Consider the following 14,069-nt stretch of genomic DNA (forward strand, 5'->3'; position numbering starts at 1 on the left):
CAAATTTTTGAGGTGGCAATTGAAGATAATGAGTGTGGTTGCTATATTTGTATGATTGCAATAACTATCTTCTTGTGATTGTAGTATTCATAATGTAACTACAACCACTAAAGCACTTTCAGATGAAGTATAAGTAAGCAGTGATTATTTCTGGTAGGCTAAGTAACCACAACAAAAAGTGAACAAAGCATTCTTGGAAAATACTGTAAAATTCTTCATACATTTTACAGTAAAAAAGAAAGTTCTACGTTTGAATTTTTGCAGTATTCTACAAAGCACTAATCTTGCTTAAATAACAGCAGTGCTATTGTTGTTTTGAAGCAAATGCAAAGTCATTCTAAACCATTGGTACCACATTTGTCATTTTTAGTATTCTAGTTTCTTATACAGTAAGAACTGAAACTAAGTCTTCCTATCATGAAGCTGCTGAGAGAAAACATAACCAAATGTCTCTTTTGGTATTTCTTATACATGTGTTCCTTCTCTATTTCTATGGGAGTAAATCAGGAGAGTGTAACATTTTTGGTATTGGCATATAGTTGGTGATAATACTAATACTATTTGTTGGCACACTTATCAATGTAAAAATTAATACTGTAAGTGGGAACAGCAGCAGTAGCAATTTAGGTATGGTAATCTTAACGTGTTACCCATAGTGTTGAAGTAGGATTTGTAATGGGAAGTCTCTCCCAAACAGCAATGTCGTTAGGACTATTTATGTATTAAATATTTCTATCTTACTTTTCTATGGATCATGCCTAAGGCAGTTGCCAACAACTGGTACAAAAACATGAGTAAAACTATCATATATTTTAGAACTAAATACATTAAAGAAGTGGAATAAAATATAATGAAAGAGCAGAACAAATAATGACAATAACATGCCAGAGAGAATGGAAAGGAGAGGAAAAGCTGTCTGGTCTTGTTATTAGCATGCTGGTGGTACAACATTTAAATCTCCAAACAGCCTCGCCCAGTGATTTTGTGCAGATGTTGAAAAGCATAGAGGACAAGATGGAACACTCTGAGTTACCATAGCCTAATTGCAAGCAGTAATTTTCAGCATTGTATTCTGGAACAGACCCTCCAGGAAAGACTGGAGCCACTATTAAAACAATGTCCCCAAGTCCCATCCTGGCCAGGCTATGCAAATGGATACCCACTGAATGGATGTAGAAAATCTACCTCATCCAGGAAAACCTGGAGTTGATAAGTCATCACATGCTCAGTCAGCTTAACCAGGAATGGAATGTTGGAGACTGGCTAGAAATGATCAATGAGAGTTTTTTCCAAGAAAAGTTTTACTACCACTTCCTTAAGACCATGTTGGACCATGCAAGAGAGACATTTACCACTCTTCTGACCTACTTGGCTAGTTTTTATCTGGCAATCTTAATACATTGTATGTGGTAGGCCCTAGCCTTCAAAGAATCTTGTCCATGTCCTCAGGTTCTACAAAATGAAAAATATCCATAACAGTTAGGCAAGCAGTTACTTAGAGGTGCATCCTGCAGTACATACTAAGCCTGGAGCATCTACGTTGGAGCAGGTCCAAGCAACTTTTAACTTAAGTGTCTCAGGTGTCACCTAGTGGTCATAACTATTACTAACCTATTGCAGCAAAAAGAAAAAAGACACATTTAGTTATGTAACTGTTTCTAGAATTGAATTAACACTGATAGAGTATCTCTAGTGTTACAGCTATTTTCAAGTTGCTGTGAAAATAAGGAAAGGAACCTTTTTTGAGCTGAAAAGTTTTTGCAGCAAGTTGTCCAACACACAAAAGGGCCTTGAGAACAGAGTATGATATGATTAAGTTAGGGTTGTTTATCTTGTAAAACATGTCAGAGGTGGTGAATTCAAGGTGGTTGTTCTCAGTAAATATACTTTATTTACATGGATGTGAAATCGAGGATGATTACTGTCCTAGATTGCAAGCAACATATTTCATGCCTTCATAGAACTCTATAAACTTCATCTCCAGCAGCAGCCAAATAATTGTTTGAACTTCAGAGTCACTGATTTCTATATGAAGCAATAGTTACTTCCAAGAACTACTGATTTCCCAGTGGCAAACTGAACTTCAGTTTTTGATTGAATACTGTAAATGAGTTTGAGGTTGCAGTAATGTTCAGTTGTGTAACATTTAAAAATATATAAAGAAGGCTAAAATTGCATAGAGTAGCCTTTCTCAACCATTGGTCCTGAGATGTTGTTGGACTACAACTCTCATCATCCCTAGCTAGCAGAATCAGTGGTCAGGGATGATGAGAATTGTAGTCCAACAGCATCTGAGAACTGAAGGTTGAGAGAGGCTGGTATAGAGAGTTCAAAGACTGAAACTATATAAGAGTTTTAAGTTTCTCCTTGGGTCTGTTTATTTGGTTTTCTAACTTTGGAAATATTGGGAATGTCAGGTCTCAAGTGTGGTCTTTTTGTTTTGCTGAAGGTGTTCCTTGGAGGCTCAAGGAATGTGAATGAGGAGCACTCTCAGGACAAATCTTGTCTGCGCTAAAGAATTGCTCCTAATTGGAGCAGTGGGGCCACTTTAGTTTTAGTAATAATGTTTGGCATTTGCCCTCTAGTTTTGCTTATTTTGTCCATCAATGTTGTATATTCATTATCCTTTTGACACACTACTGCAGTTTATGTTGCAGCATATTTTATGATACCTACTGGACCACATTTAGAATTGTACACTAGGAAATGATGATAGGTTGGGTCATATTAGTGACCTCTTTTCACATTGACATGCCTAATTGTAGTAACTAGATTAAAATGTATGTTTGCTGTATTTTGGTGTGAGCAGAACACTTAGCCGCCCAGAGTGGCTGGGGAAACCCAGCCAGATGGGCGGGGTATAAATAATAAATTATTATTATTATTATAACAACATATTTTGAACACACGCTGCTGGAACTGCAGAAGTGTTGGAATCATGTGTTTCTTTGGAGTTGACATGGGTTTAGCTATTTTAAGTTTTTTATTTCTGCAGGGTTACTTTCTTTGCAAAGATATTAAAGGCAGAAAAAGTAAAAAAAAAATTCTATTGTGAACAAACATGTCCTGTTTCTTTTGGGCTTTTATTGAATGTGCTCATATACAAAATGGCTAAAGACCAAAATATGCTTTGCTTTGAAGCCAACTTCCACTGTTAATTAATTTAGAATCAATGTTTTCTGAAGTGATAGCTGAGCAACTATTGAGTTGGCCCAGTTGTCTTTTAAAAATATGTTAATGGTTTTGAGCAAGAAGGACTAGCATTGGAAGGGTAAGGGGTCAACATATATTTAAAGCATTTTATCTGAGCTGAAAGGACTCCCTAAACTTCTGGAAGCTAAATGACAAGTCTGTCCTCAGATTTGTAATCTAAAAGAAAAGTCACATAAAGGGAAATAAGCTAAAACAAGCATATATTTTTAAAGGTACAAAGTTCTTGTAACAACAAATTTGAATAGAAGCAGAGCAGGAAGATATTCTTTTCCCCATCTCTCGCTTGGCACATTTATTTCCAGACAGATACTTGTAAAGAGAGGTATACAGTGGTACCTTGGTTTGCATACATCTTGGTTTGCATATGTTTTGGATTACAAACACGTCAAACCCAGAAGTGTGTGTCCCGGTTTGCAACCTTTTTGGGAATGCAACCCATCTTTTTTGGATTACGAACAATTTTTTAAAATGTTTTTTTGAGGCCCCATTGGCAAAAGCGCACCTTGTGTTACAACCTGTTTTGGTTTACAAACGGACCTCTGGAACGGATTATGGTTGTAAACCAAGGTACCACTGTATGTCCTCTCCCTTCCCCTTTCTAAATTTTTCACAAATGTTCACATGGTTTACTACTGTCCTGCACCTTCCTGTTCAAACATTCACACATTTAAAGCACATGAAATATCGGGAAGCTTATGTTTATATAACTATTGATTGTATAAATACAAATAAGTTAAATTCGGATTTTTCTGGTGAAGGTTGTCTGATAGAAAGAGTCATCTGCCCCATAAATATAGTTAATTATGCTTATCTATGTACCGTTGCAGCTAATGCAAGTTTTTTTTCCAATGCAAGTATTGGATGTGGTGTGGGGTGTCTGATATATTTCTGGACAATGGGTTGATTCTCCCCTCAACCCACCCATGGTATTTGCTTAAAAAACACACTCAAGTATACAGTTACTAACTGCATCTAGTTTGGTCCTAATTAAAGTACATTAGAGTACATCAGAGTACATTAAAGTACATCTCAGTTGAGACAACTGCACTTGCCTGAGGGAGATATATGTAGCTCTGGTTTCAAATGCTTATTATGTACTGAATGAGAGAAGTCATCTGAATTAATATTAGGTGGGCTGTATCAAATGCTGGTGGGGGCTGGTTGGTCATGTTTGATCATCATATTTATTTTAAAATACAAATTTGTTTTGAAACCAAACCTGTCTTTCTTGCCTACATTTCAGTCAGAACTAAGACATGGTCCGTTTTACTATATGAAGCAGCCACTCACCACAGACCCTGTTGATGTTGTACCGCAGGATGGACGGAATGATTTCTATTGCTGGGTTTGTCATCGGGAAGGCCAAGTCCTCTGCTGTGAACTCTGCCCTCGGGTTTATCATGCTAAGTGTCTGAAACTGACAGCGGAGCCAGAGGGGGATTGGTTTTGCCCAGAATGTGAGGTTAGTCTATCTGAGGTGAATATGTGTCTCATTGCTACTGGTTTTCACCTCTCAGAACCATGTTTTTTCTTTCCAGTGTGACTTCCTGGTCACTTTTTGGAAAGGCAGAGAAGCAATGCAAAATTGCATCCAAAATAAGGCTATTGCCAATATTTACCATTCTGTTTGTTTTTCTTTCATTAATGTTTCTCCCCATCCTTAGCACCTACATCCTCTGTGTTCATCGTGTCTTGTACCACTGTATGGGGATGGCAGGGGCATTTGTGTCCATTTGCGCTTCCTGAGCGACACTTAGCTTGTTGTGGTGAAAGCAGTTTATGTATGATATCTTCCTCACATCATTTTGGTGTGTGCAAGGCCAGTTGTATGATTCCTTTCTGCCTTATTCTTTCCCTTCTGGAAAGGATTAGCCTTCCCTACCTGTTTTCTGCATTCAAATACTTACTGAGGCAGTGTAAAAAAACTTCACAGGGAAGCAGGTTCCAGACCATTAGCATGAAGTATGAATGGGGATTTAGTCATTGCCTCTGAGATTATTAGTATAAAGAGCAAAGGGGGGGGGGCTTGGCAAAGTAATACTGTACAGGATCGATACCAGCAATCATTCTAGGTATGGCAAGACTGCTAGCCTTGCACACCAACAGGTAGATGCCTCAGTATAATGAAAAATGGTACACTTCATTTAGAAAGAGTGTACTTACAGTCCTCTACATTTGGAAGCATTTTCAGCTTTATTTGTTAGGGGGGAAATAGAGGACCTAAATAGGTTATTTGGAGTGATTATTGCCACTCACACAGATTCCATTATCCTCTATGGCACCATGATTCTTTCCTGTTAACCATGATTCTCTGGTTCACAATCTTCCTTCCTGTCCAAGACAAGTGGTGTAAAATCCTAAGCTCCTTGGGCATAATGGTGGAAATAAGGAAGATTTGGGCAAGTGCCCAGCCACATTTAACTTCAGGATTCATAATTCAGTAGCACTTGGGGGGTCAGTCAGAAACTGCCAGCAAAGCCAGCCTGTCTTCATCCTCCCCCATCCCCACGTGAATCTTTTTAGGGTACTATTTCTGAACCAACAGGACATTTTCATGAACACGGGACTGTTGCAATATTCATTGCACCACTTAAGAGAAAATTAATTATCAACATCCATGTCTGCATGTGGCATTAATCTTCATGTTCCACAATAATGAAGGGGTGATGGGGTGCTCATCTGCACGCATTTTGCAATTTTTTTCAGTATTTTCAATCTTTACTTTTAGAAAATTACTGTAGCGGAATGCATAGAAACACAGAGTAAAGCTATGACAATGCTCACTATTGAACAGCTATCCTACTTGCTCAAGTTTGCACTACAGAAAATGAAACAGCCAGGGGTAAGAATAATATGTGTTACTATTTCACTCCACTGGATATTGTCTGTTCAGCCTTTAGATTTCTGACTACATGTAAAGCTCCCTAGAATTTTCTTACCCTATCTAATGTATAGTGGAAAAAATTGGTTTCCTGCCACCATGGGAGGGGGGTGGGGAAGGGAGAAGGAATTTACTATTAAGACCAGCAGACTGCCATCTATAATTTCATGGCAGATGTTTGTTCACAAGATGTTGGTTTATGTCTAATTTGCACAACCACTTTTGAACAAATGTTTAGCCAATTATATAAAAGAGTTTAGATGATTTGATATCTATAAATTTAAAAGAGTAAAAGCAATAGTTCTGAAGTGAAAGGCAAGTTTTCTTTGTTTTAGATTATTTATCTCTTTGTCATAGGATGTCAAATTTTAAAGGTGGTATTCCCCCATTTCTCTCACTGGAGGCACTTGGTTGTATCCAACTGAGTTATGGTCATAGTACACCCATTGAAATCAATGGGCTTAAGTTAGTCTATTGATTTCAGTGGTCTGTTCAGAGCATGATTGAATTGGATGCAACCCAGTGGTTCTGAAACATCCTTGCCACTTGCCGTTTTTATAAGGACTTGTATTACTGTTGCTTTTGCTGCTGCTAAATAATATTAGATAATGTGTCTTCAGCCTGTTTGGACAACTTTTTACTTTGACAAAAGTTTTAATTGATTAGCTGAAACCAATTTTAATACAATAAATGTTGCAGTCCTGACTCTCTCCTTTTGCTTTTATTTAAACAGACAGAGCCATTTCAAAAGCCAGTTTCACTTGATCAGCATCCAGATTATGCAGAATACATATTTCATCCAATGGACCTTTGTACATTAGAAAAGGTTGGTTGATAGCAAGGAGAAAAATCCTATTTAATTCTACTAGATTATTGTTACTATGCTCATAACTATATGTATTGTCTCATTTTAAAATCCATGCAGTTTTCCCTTTAGATGATGAGCAAGCTTGCCCAATAGCTATACTGGAAATATTGGCCTTTATTATCCTTTGTGCTAGTATTATTATTATTATTATTATTATTATTATTATTATTATTATTATTATACCCACCCTTAACTACAAGGTCCCAGGACAGGTTATCGCAATTTAAAACATTAATATTAAAACACAATATTAAAAACAGCTTAAAACAACTTAAAATTACAAAAATAAGGTGGGTCTTGGTCTTGCTGCTGTGGTAACTTTTCTCTATTATTTTATCTCTTTGTCGTCAATAACTATTTTCTTTTAGAACACAACAAACCTGTTTCCCCCTGTTTTTATATGGGTGAAAATTGGCATCACAGTAACTTTTAAAAGAGTTTATTTTGCCCCCATCTTATTGGGGTTTCCTTCTTTGTGTTACAACTTTTATCCTGTATTATATGTATGCCATTTAGAGGTTTAGTGAATAAATGGTATATAAATCCTTTTAAATAAATATAACCAGATATAACTATTATTTCCCACAGTATATAAGAGCTATGCTCTTTCTAGATGTATTCTTGCATGACAGCAAACCATGATTATGAACGCACAGATAGCTCTTCCTTCACCCTGCATTGCTAGTATTTGAGTGCAACAACCACAATTTTTGTCTTAGTATTTATGTGTGAACCAGGGGCTGTGGTTTGTTTCATTCCTAACAGCTATGATTGATAAGCCAAGCAAAAAAACTTTGCTTCAGATTGTGGTTTTGTTTGGGGGTTGCAATTGTTCCACTTCCAATTTGTAGGTAATGCCAATCCAGGCACTGTGGTTCTTGCTCCCATTCTCTAGTAAGGAGGAGTGAAGCAGGAGTGAACAGCTTGTCCATGGTGAACTGTTGTCATTATTTGCTTGTTTGTTTGTTTATCCATGTTAACCATGCCTTACTGTGACACATGGACACAACTTCTGTTTCTCCCATATCTGTCATGTGCCTCAACAGTTACAAACTATTAAGGTTAATTTGATGGAATTTAGGAGAATATGGCAGATTCTGGAAACAGGCATAAACGGCCCCGTTGTAGATGAATTTTCTCTATTTTTAAAATGGCTGCAAACTGCACTAGAATGTCCAGTTTACAAAATGTTGGCAATTTTGAGGATGGCTTTCTTAACTATTAATACCAATTTTATTGCCAACATTTTAAAAATTGTAATCCTACTCCACCAATATTTTGTTGAGCTGTCTTTTACCTGATTTTGCATATGAAAAAGAAATTACAGTGGTGCTCCGCAAGACGAATGCCTCGCAAGACGGAAAACCCTCTAGACGAAAGGGTTTTCCATTTTTGAGCTGCTTCGCAAGACGATTTTCCCTATGGGCTTGCTTTGCAAGACGAAAACGTCTTGCGAGTGTTCCAATTTTTCCCCGCTCCCCCCCCTTTTTCTAAGCCGCTAATAGCCTTTTAGCTGCTAATCCGCTAATCCTTTAATAGCCGCTAAGCCTTTAATAGCCGCTAAACCGCTAATAGCGCTAATCTGATAAGCCGCTAATAGGGTTGCTTCGCAAGACGAAAAAACCGCTAGACGAAGAGACTTGCGGAACGGATTAATTTCGTCTTGCGAGGCACCACTGTACCTTAGCAACAATTGTTTTGAGTATCTTGGGACTTCTAAAACTCTTAGTCATAGTATGCTATTTTGATATCCAAATAAATTACATTTGTGTCAAATTAGGGCAAAGTTGATTATGTCAACTAAGTTCTTGACTATGAACAAACTAAAACACTTTTGACAGTAATCTCACTTTTGGTAAAATCTAGGCACAGCTTTTCATTAATATGTATAGAATAAAATGTGAACTTAGTTTCTGGATTTTTAAATTCCAATACATTTTTTATATTTTCTTTTGCAGAATGTTAAAAAGAAGATGTATGGATGCACAGAAGCTTTTTTGGCTGATGCCAAATGGATTTTGCACAATTGCATTATTTACAATGGAGGTAAGTATGTGTAAGATGATAAACTGTATCATTTGATCATGAGGCCACATTATGGTAATGCAACAAATGGCAGGCAAAGCATCCATAAATAAGAACTTGAAATCTAAATAAGTTGAGGGATTTGAACTCCAAGAAAGAAGATATTTCTAGTTGATTTTTTCATACTGGCATGACTTAAAATATATGTTAAGTTGGTTTGCTTTGTATGAGGCTAAGTTAAAAATGTGGTTCTGAAATGCAGAATGCTAACACTAAAAGGGACTTCTATCCAATAATTACTATTTAAAGAGAGGATTCTTTCCAAAATGTTGTGGCCATGTTATGCCTGGGTTCAGGAAAGGATGAAAGCCTTATTTTTGCAAACCGTTCTTTGTTTTGTTAGTTTTCAATATACCAATAATTTCCCTTTAATAAATATTTTGAATACCAACCAATAGAAATATTTATTATAGATTGTAGTACAAATAACACGTCTTTACAATGGAGATTTTATTAGACATCTCTGCTTATCTGTTTCCTCAGGAAATCACAAATTAACACAAACAGCAAAAGTCATAATCAAAATCTGTGAGCATGAGGTATGTATTACCTAGTTAGTTTTCATACTGTATACATATTTTCACAGTAGTAAGTTCCAATGAGACTTGCTCTCACTTTAATCAGGATTGCAGCCTTAGTATGCTTAGTATGCTTAAATTTCAGAATTCACAGACTGGTAGAATGTATTATTCTCTGCAGTAGAAAATTATGAATGACTGCTCTTCTTACTCTGGATTCCTTCTAATAGAACAGTTGGAATAATTAAAATTGAATAACACACTCCCAACTCCTACAGTAGCTGATGTTTCTCTTTACAGATGAATGAAATTGAAGTATGTCCAGAATGTTATTTAGCTGCTTGCCAAAAACGAGAGAATTGGTTTTGTGAGCCTTGTGTAAGTAAAATCTTTTTTTTAAGTCCAGTTTAAGTTTGGAGTTATTCTTTTGCTTCTTACTTTAAATCTGTAAGTGACCTAGAGAAATCTACTTTAGTTTTATAAGTATGCATTTTAAGCTACATTTGATTTGTAAATCCAAAAGTTGAATTTGTTCATGGTCCTCCTCCTCCTTGGCAAACCCAAGCACTCCAGCCTTTTGTGAAAAACAGGAATTTTGCTAAAACATCCAGTCCTTAAAATCAGTCTTCAGTTTTGCACTTGAGTTCAGTTTTAATTTATGTGAATTAAATGTCAAATATATGGTTTGATTGTCAATGTGCAAACTACTTCAACAGGTAACAGAAACTTAATGTAGTGGCCAAGAGTACAAGAGTACAAGCACAGTTCAAATTCTCAGCCACTGTCTCTTGTAGGGACTCTTGTAGGTAAGCAAGCAACCGAGAATCAAAAACAGCCATAAAGAAAAAGCTTTTGGGTTCCCAACAAATTTTGAGATAGGGCATTTCTTTCAGTACATATCTGCTTTGGTGAACTGAAAGAAATTTCCCCAAGCAGTCCTATTAAGAAGCATTGAAAGAAATTCATTTGTTTAATATGTTTTCTTGAAATGCATTGGAAAACCTAATCACCTGTACGGCTATCTTTCCCATTTTAACACCTTGACAAGCCCCTGTTCTCCGTCTCTTTAATTCTCCTGCCCTCTATAATATGCAATACATGGATAATGGAAAAGCCTACTTTAAATGACTGTTGTAATAGAGACTGAAGTAAAGGCCTCAGTTCTGTGTCACATAGTCTGAAATAAATAATGGTTCACTGTACCCTCATTCTCATGTAACTCAAGCCAAACCTTGACTTAGCACAAACAAGTAGGCTCCTGAAACAGAGATCATACCTGCTTTACTCCTCTCCAGTCATTTTGCTGTTGTCCGGAGCTAAGCCATCGCTTTGCTCGGCATCTTGTCTGAATTCAGGCTTTTGGTTTAATGCACTCCATACAAACCATGAGCTTTGTTCGTCTTGTTTTCATGGAAATTCAGCAAACCCCATTCTAAGCAACTTCCAGAAGTGATGCAAAACTTTCAATTTTGGGTGAGTTTTGCTAGCTATACAAATAAAATAATTTCTAGGGCAAACCTTCTGAATTCCCCTCACTACCACCACAAACAGGACTGATATTTCAAGGGAAGGCAAGACAAGCATTTCTCTTCATAACATACAAAGAATGGGAAAACTTAAAGCTATGCAATTATCTGGACAAACGCTACCCTTTCTGCATAAGGAAGCTACATTGCAATATCTGAAATATGCAATTCATATCGTATCTTAAAGTATTGTCTTGCATGCCAATAATTAGAAAGTACTACATGTCTTTAAATAGTTTCTCACTGTGTGGTCTCTGTGCACTTTCCTCTAGAGCAATCCACACCCGTTGGTCTGGGCTAAGCTCAAAGGTTTCCCATTCTGGCCTGCTAAAGCACTGAGGGATAAAGACGGTCAAGTTGATGCTCGTTTCTTTGGTCAGCATGACAGGTGGGAGTTCAGTCAAAAGGTGGTTGAATGGTTCAATGACTCTTCTTTTTGAAATATATATCTATTACCACACAGTGGTTGCTATTGCATAGTTCACATGTTATTATTCTGCTTTGTAGTGCTTCACATTAGTAGCATGTATAGTACATTCCATTTCCCCATTAATTATCATATTTTTATGTCTCATACCAACTGGTTGCCACCATGGCAATGTAAGCTTACTAAACATATTTTGAATATGTAAAGTTAATCAAGATGTTGTTTTTGTATACACAACATTGAGGCAATGTTTTACTCCACTAGCATTTACTCTCTGGGACATTATAAAGCCTATGCTAAATTTTGTGGCGGGGTAACGGATCATCATTAGATCAAACTATGTTTTTATGCCTTATACACATTATGTAGTTACTCTAACATTTTAGCATCACTGTAATGTTGTTAATAGAGGGGGGAGGGTCACAAAAAAGCAACTTCGTAACATATTGATGCTCCATGAGAATTTGTGTGATGTGGGGGCTCAGCCTTCATTTCCCCTTGAAACAGGAGCATAAAATTGATGGTGTGTGAATGGTGGAAGCAGCTGCTAAACTGAGTGCTGCAGCACTACAAAGCAAAGGATGGCTATATTAGAAAAGACAGGTAGGGATACATGTTACATTGAGGAGAGTTACTTTTCCCCATTGCTTTCATTGAACTTGGGTGGGGACCCTGGCTTCCCCAATGACAAATTTTCACCCACCAACTATTTATCATGCTCTATACCTGCAGAAATGCTTTGTGTATGTGGTACTCTCTCAGAAGGAGGTATGGCAACATTCTTTCAAAAAAGAAAGTAATACTATTAGTATTTTACTGTGTACCTGGGGAATCCCCCTACCCCCCGCCCCACAAAGCATGCAGGAATTCCTACACTTCCTGTAGATGCCTGCTCTCACTGCCCTTTTGGTTACCATGGGGCCACCAAGTTTGCCAGTCAAAGAACTGATTGTGTGGTAGTGTGGTATTCATGGTCTGTCATATGAACAGGTCTTAACAATCTAGTCCTACGACGTCATGTAAGTGCTTGTGGTGAGGTGTTTAATAAGTACAGTATATTAGTGCAGCGTTGCAAAAGACATGCCAACACTACAGGAAAATTACAGCCTGCTGGGTAATAATTTCCTGGTTAATTGTGACTGAAAGTTCAGTGAGAAAGTGTTTTGAATGGCTCAGTGTCCCCCTTTTTTATTCTGTCAGTGTTGAATTTACTTAATCAAATTGTTTTGAAAGCAAAACATACACTTGGAATGGTTTTGTCTAAACTGCAGTATGTATTGCATAGACTGGAAGTATCCTTAAGTTTGTCCTAAATGAAGGTTTCGATCTCAAACAGGCATAATTTTATGTAATTCATTCATAGGATTGTTATTCAGATTCTAAACATACTTGAAAGTAAGACTTTGACACAATCTACATGAAATGTCATGTCATGTCCCCTCATTATTTTACTGTCTTATATGCAGGGCCTGGGTTCCAGTAAATAATTGCTACCTCATGTCTAAAGAAATTCCTTTTTCCGTGAAAAAGACTAAAAGCATATTCAACAGTGCAATGCAAGAGATGGAGGTTTATGTGGAGAATATTCGCAGAAAGTTTGGAGTATTTAATTATGCACCTTTCCGGACACCATATACTCCCAACAACCAATACCAAATGTTGTTAGACCCTTCAAATCCTGGTGCTGGAACTGCTAAGACTGACAAACAAGAGAAAATTAAACTTAACTTTGATATGACAGCATCACCCAAGATTTTAATGAGCAAACCAATGCTGAGTACCGGTACTGGGCGAAGGATTTCCTTAACAGACATGCCACGTTCCCCAATGAGTACAAATTCGTCTGTTCATACGGGATCTGATGTTGAACAGGATGCAGAGAAAAAGGCAACCTCCAGTCACTTTAGCGCAAGTGAAGAGTCCATGGACTTTATTGATAAGAATACAGGTAAGGAGGGCAGGGGGGAAAAGATGCTGCTTTAATGGCTATATTCAAACTTTATCATCATGCAGAACAAGGAAGGTCAGAAAGCTGGAAGGAAATAATCTGGTGTTCATTATCAAAATACTTGTAGGAGGTATTGTTGGACTCAGGTGCAGCTCTGCTCCTAAGCATCTGCACAGCTATCTTGGGAACAATTAAAAGATTGGGTCAGAGCCAGGAAGGTTGTTGCTCATGCTAATAGCAGAGGATTTGTGTTAACTTCAAGGTGGGTCAAAGGCACCTGGGAAGAGTATCATTTAGGAAAGAATCCAGAGCAATTGTTCAACAAAGGATGTCAGGTCAGACTGGCATTGCACTGGAGAACTAAGAACCAGGGAGGTGGGGCATGATCTGAGCATCTGGATCAGTAGGAACAGGTAGAAATGTGTTTCTGATACTTCAGTGTGTTGATGTGATGAAAAGAAGGATGCGTTGTTTGGTCCAGAGGGTCAGGTTTTCATACTACCTTCTCTAGGTGCAATGGGGAATATGATGTCTTGGTGTCTCCTTGGATAGGAGCTATTGTTTAAAGTTAATGGAAGTGTCATTGCAAGGAACACGTCAGTG

General features: G+C 37.4%; 1 protein-coding gene across 13 annotated transcripts in view; it reads left to right on the forward strand.

Annotated features, from left to right (window-relative positions):
- The window catches only part of ZMYND8 (zinc finger MYND-type containing 8), an 84,759-nt gene that overhangs the window by 48,814 nt on the left and 21,876 nt on the right, over window positions 1-14,069 (forward strand). For 8 of the 13 annotated variants that reach the window (XR_014008582.1, XM_081196028.1, XM_081196031.1 and 5 more), the window contains 8 exons: window positions 4,457-4,690; window positions 5,942-6,055; window positions 6,828-6,920; window positions 8,921-9,008; window positions 9,531-9,586; window positions 9,866-9,943; window positions 11,364-11,479; window positions 12,985-13,466. Coding sequence is in view for 12 of the 13 variants with exons in the window: in XM_081196028.1 (XP_081052154.1) it covers window positions 4,457-4,690; window positions 5,942-6,055; window positions 6,828-6,920; window positions 8,921-9,008; window positions 9,531-9,586; window positions 9,866-9,943; window positions 11,364-11,479; window positions 12,985-13,466 (1,261 nt within the window). In the remaining variant the exon portion in view is untranslated. Of the gene's footprint in view, window positions 1-4,456; window positions 4,691-5,941; window positions 6,056-6,827; window positions 6,921-8,920; window positions 9,009-9,530; window positions 9,587-9,865; window positions 9,944-11,363; window positions 11,499-12,984; window positions 13,467-14,069 lie in introns of those variants that run through there. The other 5 variants (XM_081196029.1, XM_081196023.1, XM_081196026.1 and 2 more) reach the window with 4 other exon arrangements.

The sequence above is a fragment of the Podarcis bocagei genome (genome assembly GCF_964188305.1).
Source record: "Podarcis bocagei genome assembly, chromosome: 5".
Classification (NCBI taxonomy): domain Eukaryota; kingdom Metazoa; phylum Chordata; class Lepidosauria; order Squamata; family Lacertidae; genus Podarcis; species Podarcis bocagei.